The sequence below is a fragment of the Sinocyclocheilus anshuiensis genome, unplaced genomic scaffold (genome assembly GCF_001515605.1).
Source record: "Sinocyclocheilus anshuiensis isolate Anshui unplaced genomic scaffold, SAMN03320099.WGS_v1.1 scaffold1647, whole genome shotgun sequence".
NCBI classification, from domain to species: domain Eukaryota; kingdom Metazoa; phylum Chordata; class Actinopteri; order Cypriniformes; family Cyprinidae; genus Sinocyclocheilus; species Sinocyclocheilus anshuiensis.
This window is the reverse complement of record NW_015549848.1, coordinates 270,350-289,227: the sequence shown is the minus strand read 5'-3', so window position 1 is coordinate 289,227 and position 18,878 is coordinate 270,350. Positions and strand designations below refer to the sequence as shown.

Genomic DNA, 18,878 nt, shown 5'->3' with positions numbered 1-18,878 from the left:
AATTATAATGGCATATATGTAAAACTTTGTCCTATAATTGTATAGCTGCTTTTTCTGATTTTTATGTTGCTCTGTTCTGAATACCTTAAAATGTAAAGGATTTGCTGCAACGCAATTTTGTATGATATGTTAATTATTTATATTTTTTATCCATGCAGCAAATGCTTTAAGAAACAGCTTTAAAATTACTTTATTGCATTCCAGACGCTTTTAAAGTACTTTTCACTATAAATTTTACGGGTAGCTTGAATGTAAACATTGTCATGAATTCGTTGTGTTCCCATTTGTAAAATAGCCAACAAATTCATTGTTGTAGGCTAACCCGGTCTCATGAAAGTGCGTATAGCACGATTTTCTACTTCTATTTGGCGTAATATTTCTATGCAGAAATTGACTTCGGCATGCAAAAGACTGATAAATTCATAATTAACGGCATGGTTCAGTCGACAGAAATACGGGACACTATAATAACTGCTGAAATGTTTGCGGGGCAGATCTCAGGTCAGTCTGAGCGCTCATGGTACGCACAGTGCGTACAGCCCTACAGGCGCCACAGACTCGGACGGTTGTCGTGATAATAAACACCCTAAACAGCAAACGTTCGCGTGTCCGCGCTTAATGCGCATATCCTATATGAAAAGCATTTTAGGGGGCCTTTGGCTTTTGGGGGCCGAAGGCGGTCGCCTACCTTTGCCTAATGGGTAAGTCCGCCCCTGCCTGCCAGACATCACTTGTCGTCAACATCGCTAGTTGTCACATTTTATAATCAAGTAAATATTTGTCAGGGTATGTTTATTTCTGTGTAGTCATATACCTTCAAGTCTTGGCTACAAAAGGTAGGCAGGTGTTTAGGACTGCCTTAGGCGATTACTCGTCGTGCTTATCACATTAGACGAAAGAGACATTATAATTGAATCGAATTCCTGTTTTTAATTGAATTTACATGAGCTCAGGTCATCATCGTTTCAAGTCATCATTAACTGTCATTCGTAGTCACATTGCAATACACCGTGAAAATCCATAGTCTGGTCACTTCTGCCCAGAGACGGCGTGAGCTGGCGGCTCGGATGTGTGAGATGTGTGCTAATGTCTGACTGGAAAGAGAGAGAGAGAGAGACAAATACACTGCCCAGAGTTTATAGCTTCCAATGGATATCTAATAGCCCCAGTGGACATTAATAGATACAGTGTCAGGACTGTTGGCGGTCTGATGTAACTTCCCGCCTGGCCTTGATTAATTAAGGAGTTTTATTGGTTCCTGTGAGGTACCGTTATTCGTTTGAAACTTGGCATCAAAAGGCCTGCAACAGAACTGGACCCACAAACCGTATTAGGAATGTGCGGTATTTTAGTTTGCTTTTTATATCTTTGATTTGTTATGGCTCTTTGGATGTCTTAAACTAATAATGCCTGCGTTTGGTGAATGAGCGGCGCCCCGTGGCTCAAAATCACTTTCTCGAACCGTCATCTTTACCGTTAGCATCCCTAACTCTATATATTTATTTTTAAAAAAGAAAGGGAATTTTCAGCTTATTCTTTTATACTTTCTTTTATCTCTATTTTAGCCTGTTTTTTTCTGTTTTTTTTTTCTTGTAACTTTGTATTGCAGCATTTCTCATGTTGCATCCTTAGGATGAATCGCTTTGTTGCGTTTGCCTCATTTTTTATATTCCTCTGGTTTGCTGTTGATTATCAATTGGAAAAATATGGCTAAATTGCACGTAGTGTATGTGTGCACTTTTTTCATGTTCACAGGTACAGAAGAGGAAAGTGGCATTATGTTGGTGGGCTGGCTTGCATCAGAACGTTTATCCCTGCACCTGTGTTGTACATAAAAATGAACGAGTGGATGAGCCCCATGTTAAAAGCAAAAGAGGAGAGAGAGAGTGAGAGTGGAAGGAAATGTGTAGGGGAGGCAAAGCAGTCAGAGATGCTCCATTTGTAATCGGTGACAATTTAATCTGTCAGTTTGGAGGACAGTAGGAAGAGCGAGTGAGTGGCCAGCGAGTGAATGCTGACGGCTAACTATAAAGGCTGTCAGCAGTATCTAATGCATAGACAGTGAGAAGAGATGGCTTTCTGAAATGAAAGGCGAGAACAAACTAGTCAGGACATTGCAAATCAAATTTATATGTTAAAAAGTCAAATATGTTGTTGTGATAAAATATAATCCGTCGTTCGTATGTAGGTGAAATGTCATTTAATGTGAGCAATTTTCTGTACAGAATCCCATCTAGTCACCTCAGCTGTGCGCTGAGAAGAGGAGACAATGAAAAAAGGGCGGTGGCACTGTCTCTGTGATTGAATGCAGCCTTGTTTTAAATCGATATTAATGAGAATGTTTTGAAAACAAGACGAATGCTGTAAAAGGCGAGAGAAAGCGATAATTTTCTTACTATACTTGTGTTTTTTTATTCTTCGTGGCGCATAGGTTTGTCGATGTTTTTGTTCGGAGGTGCTGAAATGCAGTGAGCTACGCTGGTTAGAGCGCGTTGCTCCCATCCCCCGCCTGTACAGCACAGGGTAAGGGAGGGAGGGGGGACAGGAGAGAGAGAGGGAGCGATAGGCAGCACCCTTGTGAGGGGAAACAAGAGTCAGCTTCGCGGAGAGGAGAGAAGAAAAAAGAGCTGGGGCGAAAACAAAAGAGAGAACATGGATGAAGCAGGAAAATGTCTGTTTAAAAAGGCAGCGCAGCGGAGGCTTTGGTCATCCTGCACATAGTCCGCCCGTTTTTTGGATGCCGTGGTTTGGAGCTGTTGCGCGGGGAGCTCTTAAGGCGGAAAGCGGTTTTTAATCCGTCTGTGAATGTTGCCAGCTTGCGATGGCTGTTGCAGGGCGATGTAGCTGCATAAAAGAGAACGTGCCTCTTTGTTTTTGTTTCTTCATTGTTCTACTAAGTGTCCTTACAAATGCACAAATTCGCTACAGCATTCAGGAGGAGCTGGAGAGCGGCACTGTCGTTGGTTATCTTGTTCGGGATCTCGGGCTGGATCTGCGAAAGCTTTCGGCTCGTCGGATCAGAATCAGCTCCGACAGTGCGAGGCGATACTTCAGCATCAACCACAAAACTGGTAAGCTTGTTATAAGCGACCGGATTGACCGCGAAACGCTCTGTGAATTCAGCGGCACCTGCACGCTTAGTCTCGACGTGGTGTTAGAAAACCCATTTGAACAGCACAACGTGGATGTTGAGATTTTGGATGCAAATGACAACTCGCCGCTTTTCCCGCGAGACGAGTACCAGTTGGAGATCTCCGAAGGCGCACAGCCAGGCGCGCGGTTTTCCATTGAGGGCGCGCAGGATTCTGACGACGCCTCAAATTCCGTGCGCCATTATCGCCTCACCTCAAACGAACACCTGGCGCTCGATTCAACCAAACCACCTGCGGACGGAAAACACATAGAGCTCGTGCTGAAAAAGCCTTTCGACCGTGAGCTTTTGCAGTCGCACCAGTTTCTACTCACCGCTACTGACGGCGGATCTCCTCCGCGCTCAGGCACAGCCAAAATCAACGTGCGCGTTTTGGATACCAATGACAACGTGCCAGTCTTCGGCAGTTCCGTATACAAAGTGAAACTGCGGGAAAACTCTCCTGTTGGCGCGCTGGTAATTAAATTAAACGCCACAGATAGAGATGAGGGCTCCAATGGGGAGGTGTATTACTCATTTAGCTCTTACACGCCAGATAGAGTGAGGCAGGTGTTTTCTGTAGACACAGACAGTGGAGAAATTAGAGTTAAAAGCAATGTGGACTATGAAGAAACCAACAGCTATGAGATGTATATCCAGGCAGCAGATAGAGGCCAAGGGGCCGTAGCAGTGCACTGTAAAGTGGTGGTGGAGGTGCTGGATATGAATGATAACCCTCCTGAGATTGTGCTGTCCTCACTCTCCAGTCCAGTTCGGGAGGATGCTCGTGCAGACACTGTGGTGGCTTTAATAAGCATAAACGACAAAGACTCTGGACAAAACAAGCAGGTCAGCTTGGACATCATCCCCCCAAATCTACCTTTTAAAATCAAATCATTCCGAAACCATTACACCATTGTTACCTCTGCCTTCCTGGACCGGGAGACTATACCATCATACAACGTCACAGTTACAGCCACGGATGGTGGAACGCCACCTCTTTCATCGTCAATGACGGTACGAGTAGAAGTGGCAGACGTAAACGACAATCCACCACGTTTTGAACAGACTTCATACACTGTTTATGTCTCAGAAAACAATGCACCCAGTGCACCTTTGTGCATCGTCAAGGCAACAGATCCTGATGCCGGTGAGAACGCTCGCATCACATACACTGTCCTAAATGACAACAACCATGGTATTTCAGTGGCATCATATGTTTCTGTCAAACCTGCCTCAGGTGAGGTGTATGCACTGCGATCGTTTGACTTCGAGAAGTTGCGTGAGTTTCATTTCCAGGTTAAAGCTCAAGACAACGGTGTGCCACCTTTGAGCAGAGTGGCAACTGTTTATATTTACATCATGGACTCCAACGACCACAGCCCGCAATTTGTTCGCCCAGCGGCAAACGGCTCACACTCCACAGAGACTATTTTGCGCAACTCAGAGGCAGGAGTCCTTGTTTCCCGTGTCCTGGCTTGGGACTTAGATGCTGGAGAAAATGCCTGGTTGCTATTCAGCCTCCATCACCCGCCGGAATTGGACTTGTTTAAGGTGCATGAGTACACAGGTGAAATCCGCACAACACGGCGAGTAAACGAGGACAATTCTACTGTCTTTAGCCTCACAGTGCATGTACGAGATCATGGTTTGCCTCCCCGCTCTGCATCTACAACAATCAACATTGCCGTTATGGAGCTCCCACCCAAAGTGGCCCCAGACCCAAAACGCATTATCAGGCCACACGGCACAATGATATTCTCCCATGTAACCCTCTATCTTATCATTGCCCTGAGTGCAACCACCTTTGTTTTCTTGCTCACCATCTTCGTCCTAGCAATTGTTCGCTGCCATGCCTACTGCAGCCAACCAGATGCTTGCTCCTGCTCACCTTGCTGTGGGTCCAAGAAGAAAAAGAAGACTACAGTGAAGAAGGCACCCAAAGACGGTGGAGGTGGTAGTGTGGCTGCAGGTGGCGGAGGAGGTGGAGCCGCAGGTGGAGGTGGTGGCGCTGCTGGCGGGGTCACAGTCCAGCAACAGTCTGCGGTGATGCGGAGAGACCTGAAAGTGGAACCACACTACATTGAGGTCCGAGGAAATGGCTCTTTAACCAAAACATACTGCTATAAGACCTGCCTGACCGCCACCTCAGGAAGTGACACCTTTATGTTCTACAATACGGGCCGGCCGTTGAGTGGGACTTGGGGCTCGGGGGCAGACCGTTTCTTCACAGGACAGAGTGGGCAGTTTGTGCGCAGACTGAGCATGCCCGATGCTACGGCAATACAGGTGTGTGCAGTGCCCACACTGTTATAACATCCTTTAAGTGACTCATCCATCTATCCGCCTCATCCATGCATAAAGAGAGGAGAAATTCTCTTCTCTTCAGTGTTGTGGTACCTTTTCACCCTCAGATGAATGATAACCCTCCTGAGATTGTGCTCTCCTCACTCTCCAGTCCAGTTCGGGAGGATGCTCGTGCAGACGCTGTGGTGGCTTTAATAAGCATAAATGACAAAGACTCTGGACAAAACAAGCAGGTCAGCTTGGACATCATCCCCCCAAATCTACCTTTTAAAATCAAATCATTCCGAAACCATTACACCATTGTTACCTCTGCCTTCCTGGACCGGGAGACAATAGCATCATACAACGTCACAGTTACAGCCACGGATGGTGGAACGCCACCTCTTTCATCGTCAATGACGGTACGAGTAGAAGTGGCAGACGTAAACGACAATCCACCACGTTTTGAACAGACTTCATACACTGTTTATGTCTTAGAAAACAATGTGCCCAGTGCACCTCTGTGTGTCGTCAAGGCAACAGACCCCGATGCTGGCGAAAACGCTCGCATCACATACACCGTCCTAAATGACAACAACCATGGTATTTCAGTGGCATCATATGTTTCTGTCAAACCTGCCTCAGGTGAGGTGTATGCACTGCGATCGTTTGACTTCGAGAAGTTGCGTGAGTTTCATTTCCAGGTTAAAGCTCAAGACAACGGTGTGCCACCTTTGAGCAGAGTGGCAACTGTTTATATTTACATCATGGACTCCAACGACCACAGCCCGCAATTTGTTCGCCCAGCGGCAAACGGCTCACACTCCACAGAGACTATTTTGCGCAACTCAGAGGCAGGAGTCCTTGTTTCCCGTGTCCTGGCTTGGGACTTAGATGCTGGAGAAAATGCCTGGTTGCTATACAGCCTCCATCACCCACTGGAATTGGACGTGTTTAAGGTGCATGAGTACACAGGTGAAATCCGCACAACACGGCGAGTAAACGAGGACAATTCTACTGTCTTTAGCCTCACAGTGCATGTACGAGATCATGGTTTGCCTCCCCGCTCTGCATCTACAACAATCAACATTGCCGTTATGGAGCTCCCACCCAAAGTGGCCCCAGACCCAAAACGCATTATCAGGCCACACGGCACAATGATATTCTCCCATGTAACCCTCTATCTTATCATTGCCCTGAGTGCAACCACCTTTGTTTTCTTGCTCACCATCTTCGTCCTAGCAATTGTTCGCTGCCATGCCTACTGCAGCCAACCAGATGCTTGCTCCTGCTCACCTTGCTGTGGGTCCAAGAAGAAAAAGAAGACTACAGTGAAGAAGGCACCCAAAGACGGTGGAGGTGGTAGTGTGGCTGCAGGTGGCGGAGGAGGTGGAGCCGCAGGTGGAGGTGGTGGCGCTGCTGGCGGGGTCACAGTCCAGCAACAGTCTGCGGTGATGCGGAGAGACCTGAAAGTGGAACCACACTACATTGAGGTCCGAGGAAATGGCTCTTTAACCAAAACATACTGCTATAAGACCTGCCTGACCGCCACCTCAGGAAGTGACACCTTTATGTTCTACAATACGGGCCGGCCGTTGAGTGGTACTTGGGGCTCGGGGGCAGACCGTTTCTTCACAGGACAGAGTGGGCAGTTTGTGCGCAGACTGAGCATGCCCGATGCTACGGCAATACAGGTGTGTGCAGTGCCCACACTGTTATAACATCCTTTAAGTGACTCATCCATCTATCCGCCTCATCCATGCATAAAGAGAGGAGAAATTCTCTTCTCTTCAGTGTTGTGGTACCTTTTCACCCTCAGATGTGTTGATGATTTAGGAGTAGCCCCAACATTTTTTTGTTTTGCTTCCAAATATACACACACTCACACACTAAATTGGTGTAGAAACAGTTTTCACTCAGAAATTGCTAGTAAATTTCACAATTTATTATAATGAGACACAAGTAATACATACTCCAAAAATATTTTTTATTTAAAACTTTGAAAAAATATTTACAGTTTAGTGAAGTTGTTAGTTGTATTGCTGACATTTTGCATTAACGCTACAGGCCTGTTTCAGCAGTGGAAAGAACAGGTGTTTTGCTTGGTGTATACCAGGGCTCAGTAATGGATCCTGTTATATTGGAGCATTTTTTTCTTTTTCTTTTTGTGCCTCATTAATTCACAGCAGCAGCCTTCAGTGTGAACTGCAGAATGTATGCGTGTGCAGATGATTTAGGGTATCAGACTCTCTTTCCACTTGTTTACAGCTGTCATCACATTGCATTTCATCAGTTATGAATTTAGAGAGAAGCGCTCTGTTGCGACCACCCACTGGTCCAAAGATGGTAGCCATTGGTGTGGCAGAAGGATTCCTGTGTGTAACTCTTTCCTTTTATTTCCTTTTACACATCAGTTTTCGATAATCAAATTTAGATACATGTTTGATCATTCTATTGAACTCGTTACTTTATATTTTACTTGTTCATTAGGAATCTATGTTGCTCAAAGTCATGCACTGCCATTAACATGGATCTCATGGTTGCAAACTCACCAGTCTGATCATTAGCCAGAGATTATGACTAATATTATTTAATGCGCCCATGCTTGCTATTTAATTCAATAGTAGTTTTGTCTAGCCCCCTACAGTGAACGCGACTGCATAACAGCTTAGCAAGTCAAGCAGTTAGTCAGAAATCAAGAATCCCACCTGCTGCGTCCACCTAGAATCCCACCTTCTCTATCTAACCTGAAATCTAGTATGTACTGAACACTGGACGCAGATTTACAGTAACATAGACCTTCACTTTATCTACTTGAGAAAATTATTTCAGAGTAATTCAGAATGAATCCAAACATGACAATTTATTCACCAGGTAATCAACATTATTCAAAATCCAGTTCAGACAATATAAAGCATTGGTCAATCATATTTGGATAGTGAGTGAAAGAAACAGATGTGGTAGATCAACTATGAACTGTTGAGGATGTTAACCTCATGAGAAAGAGTTCAGATGTTGATTCTCATGAGTTCTTTGTTTTCTCGGACAGTGGCCTCATCAGGGTTCAGTTATCTTGGCATCAGCCTTGCAGCTCTATTTTTCTCCTCTCTTTCTCTCTCTTAAGCTTGTTCTCTCGCCCTCCCTCTCTCCAGCCTGTTCTGCAGTGCGCTGTTTTAGGACAGCTGGGTGTGTTTATATTTAGAGGTGTGAAGCTCAAACAACACTCCAGTTTCTCTGTACCCACACTTAAATCTCTCTAGAGAGACTTTGCAGTCTAGCTTCAGTTTAGTTACACAGCTTCATGTTGGACATCATCCACCAAAACCAATTGCTAGGCCTTTAATCTGTCAACACAGGTTAGCATGATTGGTCCTCTGATAATGGATGGATGGATTATGGTGGTTAGAAATTAAAGATTTTATGTTTTGTTTTATTTTATGAAAGGAACCACTCTCTTTCTGTGTTGGTAAACCCTGTTAGATTGACCATAGCTTCCACTGTAAATTAGGGCTGCACGATAAATCACATGCGATATTCATGCACATCTTGTCAGTAAAGCCGGTTCTGTAATCAGCTGTAAGTCTCCATCACATGCGTGCTTTCAGATGGAGCAGCATTTACTACACAGAGCCTTAGTTCAATGAGAAGCTGCGCAAAACCACGTTCATAATCGCATTTATGTTGTGTTGTTGATTGGGTTGTGAGTGTTTCAAGGATTACTGTATGTGAAAACAGTTTCTCTGTGTGAGCGCCTCTTATTTGTGAAGTAATTACTGGCTCATTTCAGCTGTTCTCATTAAATGTCAGTCATGTTTGTTCTCCCTGTGTGTGATTAAGTGGCAGTGGAGCTGAGCTCCGCGTTTCTGGTGGCTTATTGGCTGGTTCGGTTTGGAAAGAAGAGGACGGAAGGATTTTGATTGGTTGGTGCAGAGGTGCAAATGCTGTATCTAGGCGAGGTGTGTCCACTCAGAAGGGAACTGAGAGAGAGAGAAAGAAGAGAGAAAATAAGGAAGAGAAGAGTAAGGAACTGCTAGTGAGACGAGATCAGACTGAGCTCATTATCTGCTACACACACAATGATAAATCAAAGACCTGTGAGGTGAATAAAAACAGATCACCAGTTTCTTTGCTCAGCAACCTTCTCTGTTACCATATTCACTTTATTTGAATGTCTTTAATTTCTTCAAAGGATTTAAGCCAAGAATCTTTCAAAAGTCTTCCTCCTGCATATGCTTATTTACTGTAAAACAGTTAGTGTATCAGATGGTTAAAAACATTTAAAACCCTCTGGGTTTGTTATTTTGTTGTTGCATTTTTGCATTACATTTTTTTTTTTTTTACATGTTTTCCCCTTGATATTAAAGGTTTGGCCATTGAAATGTGGTCATTACAGACCTGGTGCATTTATTTGAAACTGATTGATATTCAACCTTTCTTTATAAAATGCTTTATTTGACAGTTTGTATACCATCTATGAAAGGTTCATGATAGGTTGAACATCAGTGTTAGTATGTGATGTTTTTGTGCATGACTACTAGCTGGTGTGTATAGTAGTTGTCTTGCAGGGTTGTATGATGGATGTGTGTGTGTTTGTGTGTTGTGTGGAGGAAAAGCAGGCCCTGCTGATTACATTTTGAATTGGATTTCACATTGATAAATGTCCTCCAGGAGATGTTTGTGAGAGGGAAAATGGGTGACAAAAGGACGGGTAGGGAGCACAGATGCTATGCCTGCCTTTTTTTTGTATATATAAATGTTGATAGTACTGAAAATCTGGGCAGCATAATACAAGCTGAAATGTCCTACTGTGCCTTTTAAATGCAAGGAGATTTTACATTGATTGTAAAGGGGCAAAGGCCGTATCATACCACACCTAGGTAAACATAAAGATTCACCCTAAAATTATAAAGGAAAAATATTTTAGTATTTTATATTCCAATTTTGCATAAAGAAAATCTATTTTACATTTTCATTTATGCACTTATGGAGAGTGACTCAAGAATTTCTGTTTTAGGATCCTTAGTTTTTTTTTCTTCTTTGCATTGGGACATTTAATGACAAGCAAGCATTTCTTCCATATTCTCATTGCTGACAATAATGTCGCAATGCCATAAGTCTTTATGGTACTAAAATAAGCTTAATTTCCTTTAAGCAAGATGCAGTGTCTTGTTTTTGTTCTTTTGATTTTGGAATGAAATGTGACCTAGACATGTTCTTGAAAGGTTTCATGACATTCACTCACCTTGTGCATTTTAACTGCCGATATGCATCAGTTTCCTTCTCCCTGAGGAGACTCATTCAAACCGATCTCACCCTTCTGTTACTGCTCCTTTAGAGTTTTATGACCCTGATTCATCTCATTTGTTTGAATGGTTGGTTGAAATCTTGTTTTGGATGATGAGCATTTCAAATTGGCATTAATGTTTGTGTGTCTGTGTGAGGGTAACAATGTGTATGTTTAAGACATGGATGAAATCTTGACCCAACTCTAACCCTTTCCTCAAAAGCCAGAGTCCTGCAGCCATCATGACCATATGACTACACTCAAGCATGATTAATTAATGAGATGATATTGGTTATTTGATCCATCCCAGTGCTTAATGTCATCTCTTTCTCTCTTTTTGTGTCTTTGTCTTTCTCAGCCTAAAGCTCCCAATACAGACTGGAGATATTCAGCATCCCTCAGAGCAGGCATGCAAAGGTAAGACTGCATTGGTTTTGTTGTCTTTTTGTTGTCATCTGCTGAATATACACTATTACTTTAAAGGGATAAATAAATAAATAAATAAATAGTGCTGTCAAACGATTAATCGCAACTAATCGCATCCAAAATAGAAGTTCTTGTTTACATAATATGTGTATGTACTGTGTATACTTATAATGTATATATAAATACACACACATACAGTATATATTTTGAAAATATTTACATATACATGTAAATATTTATATTTATATTATTAAATTTATATTTTTAATATAAATATTTTTAACCATAACATATTTTTTTCTTAAATATATACATGCATGTGTTTGTATTTATATATACATAATAAATATGCACAGTACACACATATTTTATGTAAACAAAAACTTTTCTTTTGGATGTGATTAATCACGATTAATCGTCTGACAGCACTAACCACAGGAAAACTACTACATAAAATGTATAATAATGACTTCTTTAAATGGATGAATCTGGTGAATGGAAGGCAAGAAAGACATATTACAAGACAGTGAATTCCAGACATTTTATGGACGGTAAAATGTTTCCATACATTTCAGTTGTTTTATAGTTACCTATGAAAACAACTGATGTTGATGTGATCATGGAAAGTCATGTGCACAGACATTACATTACCTATAAACCACTGGACCGTGCTGCATACTATAAGGATATAGTTATCCACCACTCATTGGGAATCAACCAATGGTCTGATATAGATGTAGCAGCCACTGAATGACCAGTACAGCTATACAGCGACAATTTCCATGGAAGCAGAAGTAGGTCACATGCGGCGATTGAAGTATTGCCTGCAGCCATGTTGGCAAAAAGATGGCAACGAAGGACATTGCAGACAACAGACTGGGCAGCAAGTTCACATATGCCAGGGCTGTGTGTGTGACTGAATGACCTCCGATCTTCATTAGTGGTACACTGATTCCCTCCTAATTACAGCAAGGTTTAATGAGAGCTAATGTAGCCACGCAAATCATTCTCATGCATTAAATCAGATTCCTGTCTCACAATTTATGTACTTGGAGAAGCCGCTGCAAAATTAATTTCAGTTTTATGATGCTTTAGCTTTCTCTGTCTTAAGGCAAATTTGTAAGGCTATCATTGGTAGTTTCTTTATAAAGCCAGTGGCTTCTTATTAATAATATTTACTATTGCTCATTTTTAGAGTTTAGAATTTAAACAAACCCTAAATCCCAAGTATTCTTTTTTTGACATGCAAAATAGTACTTTAATAAGTGATAAGAACGGTTTTTAAGATTCATAGGGTTCCAAACCATATCCAGAGATCAGAATTATTTAAATCGCAACACCCTAGCAACCTCATAGCAATGTGTTAAAGACCATTAGAGTGAGATTTGCAAGGGCAAACATTACCTTTATCTTATCATTACTCTCCTAAATTTATTTATTTATTTACACCAGAGTCAAACAGGTTTATGCAAAAATAGCTTTTTGCATGTTAAACAGCGAAATGATCAGTGGAGAAAGCAATGACATTGATTTGCAGGCAGAAATGAGCAGGGGAAGGAGAGGCAGACAGAGAGAAAGCGAGAAGGAGAATGTTTGAACATTAGCTGAGGATCATGTATTTGGTCCAGTGTTTCTCATTAATAATGTATTAGCCTTACTGACTGCTGCTTCACAGCTCTTTAAAATGGCTTCCACACACACACACACACACACACAGCATGTAATAGCAGCAGTAACCACCTGACCTTGGACTGCAAACATTCATCAGAGAAGGATAGAGAGGGGGCAGCTAAATGGTGGTTTTCCACCCAGCCCCCTCTGTTCTGCATGCTTTCTGTTTTTGGATCATTTTGGATGGGTTTTACCTGATTACTGGTTGATTGCAAATATTAGAAATGTCACACCATATTAATTCTTGTATTTTAAAATTCACATTTAAAATGACATACATTTCTGTTCTGTTATGGAAGACGATGCCAAAGACTGGTGAATTTGCTCTTATGTTCATACTAATCTATCCATTGAAAAGTGATTGGCATGCTAATACAATCAAATAGGGGAGATTAGCAATGTTATTTATCTTAGTGTTAAAAGTTGAAAAGTGTTAATTTCTAACAATGATGCATTATATTGTTCAAAAGTGGCAGTACAGATATGTATAATGTTATAAAAGATTTTTATTTTGAGTAAACGTTGTTCTTTTGTATTTTCTATTTGAATTTCTCCATTAGAGTGATTGGCATGCTAATACAATCAAATAGGGGAGATTAGCAATGTTATTTATCTTAGTGTTAAAAGTTGAAAAGTGTTAATTTCTAACAATGATGCATTATATTGTTCAAAAGTGGCAGTACAGATATGTATAATGTTATAAAAGATTTTTATTTTGAGTAAACGTTCTTTTGAATTTTCTATTTGAATTTCTCCATTCTATTAACAATAATCAGAAATGTTTCTTGAGCAGCAAATCAGAATACTAGAATGATTTCTGAAAGATCATGTGACACTGAAGACTGGAGTAATGATGCTGAAAGTTCAGCTTTACATCACAGGAATAAGTTACATTTTAAATATATATTCAAGTAGAAACCAGTTATTTTAAATTGTAATAATATTGTTTTACGGTATTTTTTTATCAAATAAATGCAGAAATCAATCAGTCAGTCAATCAATAATTTTTACCATTTTACCAAGTCTGTAATTATTAGTTTAGTGTACATACTAAATTTATTGATGTCAGTATGCCATAATTAGTTTTATTACATATAATGTAGAATGAGCTAAAAAAAAAAGGCATTTATATAGAGAGACAGTTTAAGTCCAGCATACAAATCAACAGAAGCATTCAGCAGCTTCCTTCTGAAATGCACTTCTCCCCAATTTTTTATGGCGTTGTGAATGATGTTTGGGAACAAATCTAAGTGCTTCATGTTTTCAGCCACTCTGAGCACAGTGAGCTAATCCTTTCTTAACACACTTGCATCTGCACACAGAGCAAGAGAGAGAACATATCAAGTGATAACACCCTTTTCTAAGAGTAACAGAATTCTCCTGCTTGGTTTGATTTTCTGCCACTGGTGATTTTAAGGCTTTTCCCTGATGCAGACACAAACGTGGGTGTATATAGAGTCAACATAAAATGGAGTTTGCAACACATTTTACTTCCGTAATATGGCGTATTTCCAATTGAAGCAGGATGATCAACTGCACAAATTACACGTGTGTGTGTGTGTGTGTGTGTGTGTGTGTGAGAAACCAGTTATTTTAAATTGTAATAATATTGTTTTACGGTATTTTTTTATCAAATAAATGCAGAAATCAATCAGTCAGTCAATCAATAATTTTTACCATTTTACCAAGTCTGTAATTATTAGTTTAGTGTACATACTAAATTTATTGATGTCAGTATGCCATAATTAGTTTTATTACATATAATGTAGAATGAGCTAAAAAAAAAGGCATTTATATAGAGAGACAGTTTAAGTCCAGCATACAAATCAACAGAAGCATTCAGCAGCTTCCTTCTGAAATGCACTTCTCCCCAATTTTTTATGGCGTTGTGAATGATGTTTGGGAACAAATCTAAGTGCTTCATGTTTTCAGCCACTCTGAGCACAGTGAGCTAATCCTTTCTTAACACACTTGCATCTGCACACAGAGCAAGAGAGAGAACATATCAAGTGATAACACCCTTTTCTAAGAGTAACAGAATTCTCCTGCTTGGTTTGATTTTCTGCCACTGGTGATTTTAAGGCTTTTCCCTGATGCAGACACAAACGTGGGTGTATATAGAGTCAACATAAAATGGAGTTTGCAACACATTTTACTTCCGTAATATGGCGTATTTCCAATTGAAGCAGGATGATCAACTGCACAAATTACACGTGTGTGTGTGTGTGTGTGTGTGTGTGTGTGTGAGAGAGAGAGAGAGAGAGAGAGAGAGAGAGAGAGAGAGAATGTCTTTGGTGTGAAATTTGCCCAGGAGTGTAAGATTTAATCTCAGAGGTAGTGTGACTGCAGAGAGGAGCATGACCTAATCTCTAATCCAAGCTTCTAGATTCCAATTCTCACAGAAGACCTGCACATGCCCACGCTCAATCATTCAGACTAGGTCAAACATAAACCCTACTTTCATGCCACACATGGTCCTTTATAATCTAGGACATTATCTACAGACAAATCTTTTCTCATAGAGTGGAATCTGAGACAATTTGAGTATGAAAAAAATGTGCATTACTGTAAAGAATATCTTAGTTTTTGATATAGGAAACCCATAAATAGAGCAGAATTTTAAATAATGATCCTTCATAGTAGTAGTAGTAGTAATCTTGAAACCTTTTATTAGTATTAATTTAACAAAGCTCACAGCTTTTCAATGTTGTATTTCAATCAAAACAAGATTTGTTTAAAAAAAAAAAAAAGGTGAATTAATAGTTTTCATTTGAAAAAACTTTCTCCTTTGTTTGTGTACAGTTCGGTCCATATGGAGGAGTCATCCGTGATGCAGGGTGCTCAAGGAGTTCTGGTTCAGAACTGGCCCACCGTCTCCAGTGCTCCTGGTAAGATATAGAATCTAAACTCTCTATGGCAGACACACTCTTGAAGAAATTAAACATTTTAAAATGAGATCTTTCATTTCTTAGTTGTTTCTGTAATCAGATTGATATAAAAATAGAGTTGTTCACTTCTCAAATGCTTCTCTGTTTCCTCTTCTTGAGTTTTGCCTTGAGAAGACATTGAACTAAATTGAAATTCCTGATGATCTGAGCTGCTATCCACATTAACTTTATAGCTCTATACTCAACTCGTTTATATTTTTTTGTGAGAAACATCTTACACTCTTAAAAAATAAAGGTGCTTCATGATGCCATAGAAGAACCTTTTTGCCGAGCAGGTACTGTTGGATCATCTGGTTGAAATGAGAGATAGAGCTGCGTATCATCAGCATAGCAATGGTAGGAAAAACCATGTGCCTGAATGATGGGTCCCAGTTATGTAGTGTATATAGAGAAGATGAGTGGTCCAAGAACTGATCCCTGAGGAACCCCAGTGACAAGTTGATGTGCTTTGGATACCTCCCCTCCAGAAACAACTGAAAACCCATATTAAGTCTTCAGATCTAGAGAACCACTGAGCAATACAATTTTCCTCTGGGTGTCCTGGCAGGACTGTAACACTGCCTTTCACAGTTTCACTGATATTACCCCTCAGGACCATCTATCATCTACCCCTGTCCCGATCTAGACTATCACTCTCTTCTTTTCTGTCTCACATCATTCTTTCACTTGCATGCTTCTTTCCCTGCAGTCTCCTCTGCGTTGGCCTCTTTTGCTGAGCCGAGCTGCTGCAGTCATGCAGGATATAAGGAATATGACCTACATGAGGCTTCTTTAGGAAACTTAGCTGAGTAGTTCAGGGAGCAACTCAGAAACCACTGCAATACATTAGTGATTCCACAATCTGCCTTTTTGTGCTATGTTGAGTAGTAACAGTAAATATGAATTCATAATGGAAGCAGCCCACTCAAAAATTGTGTTAATGTACCAAAAATTAAGATTTATCATCATCATTTGCTCAACCTCATGTTGGACTGGAGGGAAAAATGATCTGTAAATAATAACATTATTTTGGAGATTTATAGGGATAAATTGGGGGTCTTTGGTAATATATAGTAGATAAACTACTGTTGTTGCACTTTTTCTGTTTTTGGAGCTTGGTAGTGAATCACTGTCCTCTTTCATTGTGTAATAAATAAGAGATTGTAAGTCTGTTTAAATTTTAAACAAGAGTTTACATTTTTATTTAGATTTTATGCTTCATGTCTCATTTTGTGTTTCTTGGTATAAAGACATTAAAACAAAGCTGAAACAACACGATGGTGAGTAAAAGATGCAAAATGTTGGGGTGAACTATCCCTTTAATACTGCTATTGTGCATATTGTACATTTTCCCACAGTCTGATCACAGTGGAATCCCCTGGTTTTAATGTTGGATTATATGCGTTTAGCTCGCTCAGGTGGCCTATCACAGCTACGTGATGAAGAAGAGAGTGACACCGATTTCCACAGCTCTGACCAGATCAAGCATAAATCCAGTTTATCAGCTGAAAGAGGAAATGACACAGTCAGAGGGGATGCGGAGGTTATCTGCAAAAGCAAGAAAGAGAAGCTCAGTACAACACGGCAACCGAGAGAGCGTGGCGAAAGCACAGAGAGATGACTCGATTAGGAGATGAATATTAATAATGGTCAGCTCAGAGTATTTCAACACAAACATGCACACATTCTTTTTCACTCGCTGTGGAGATGTCCGCTCATGGTAATTAATCCACAATATTAGATTCCATTCCTATTTTGCCCATCTAGTCTCTTTCTCGCTCTCCAAATAATTGAAGAATCACCTGTCTTTCTGTAGAAGACAGAGTCTTGGTTATTAATCAGAGATGTCTGCACACACTCTAAAGCGCCCATAAATGGATCACCACAACCATCAGGGCAAAACATATTAAGATAAAATACGTTTTAAGTCAGAATCAACAACAACATGCTTAGAATAACAAATTGCATCATGCTGTAGGCTTGTGTTTGTAGCCATATAATATTGATGTGGTGTATTGTAGAACATTATGTTGAGGAAATAAACATCCGTTTACACAAATGTGATGAATTTTAGAATTACTTCAAAACAGACTTGCTCTTGTGGTGGGGGTATGATGTACACGACATGAAGGCAGCAATAAACCTCTCTACCATTTTGTCTGGGATCATTTCCTGGGTCACAAGGTCATAGGTAGGAACCCGGATCCAATTAATGAATATTTAATTTCCTAATTAACTCCTCGTGAGGGTCACGGATGTCTAGGTTGAGGCTCGACCCTCTTGGATAGAATGATGATGTTACTTCTGGAGGTGTTTGAAATAATGAAAGTAATTTAGTTTCAATAAGATGAAAGGGAGAGAAGCAGGGAGAGAGGACAAAACGGGTGCAATTACTCGGGTGATGAAAGAGCAATTTGTTCTAATTAAGTCTCTGATGATGACTGCAAAAGCAAAGACTGGAAATGAATGAAATAAGCCTCTTTAGATTTTTAGCTCTCTCTCTCTCGCCCTCTCTCTCTCTCTCCCTCCATCTCTTTCTCGTTCTTTCTTTCTTTCTCCTGTTCACTGTCTCGTTTACAAATCTTTCACAAGATGCCAAGTCTGAGATGCTGCTTAGCTTTTTAACACATTATTTCTGCCAAAAATGGAAAATTATATATTATTTAATGTATATACTGTATCTCTTTGTTCCAAACTATCTTTCTTCCATAAAACACAAAGAAGAAATTTAGCAAACCTTTAATTAAATTAAATAAATTATAAGTGTATTCCATACTATTCTATTAAAACTTAATTTTTGATTAGTAATATGCATTTCTAAGAACTTCATTTGGACGACTTTAAAGGCGATTTTCTCAATATTTTGATTTTTTTGCACTCTCAGATTCCCAATTTTCAAATAGTTGTCTCTCAGCCAAATATTGCCCTATTCTAACAAACCATACATCAATGGAAAGCTTATTTATTCAGCTTTCAGATTATGTATAAATCTCAGTTTCGAAAAATTGACCCTTGTGACTGGTTTTGTGGACCTTGGTCACATATTATATCTTCTGAAACTATATGATATTTTTGTGTAGTAAAACTGACTAAAACAGAGGTTGTTCACTGAAACTTTTCTCACTGCTGTAGTTTTGCATTCCTTAGCCTGTTC

General features: G+C 40.3%; 1 protein-coding gene across 2 annotated transcripts in view; it reads left to right on the top strand.

The window, feature by feature from the left end:
- LOC107660888 (protocadherin alpha-C2-like) overlaps positions 1–18,878 on the top strand; it is a 43,351-nt gene that overhangs the window by 15,146 nt on the left and 9,327 nt on the right. Inside the window, exons 1-3 of one of the 2 annotated variants that reach the window (XM_016450320.1) lie at positions 2,504–5,419; positions 11,059–11,117; positions 15,600–15,685. In XM_016450320.1, the coding sequence (XP_016305806.1) occupies positions 2,822–5,419; positions 11,059–11,117; positions 15,600–15,685 (2,743 nt within the window). In that variant the 5' untranslated portion in view covers positions 2,504–2,821. Of the gene's footprint in view, positions 1–2,503; positions 5,420–11,058; positions 11,118–15,599; positions 15,686–18,878 lie in introns of those variants that run through there. The other variant, XM_016450321.1, reaches the window with a different exon arrangement.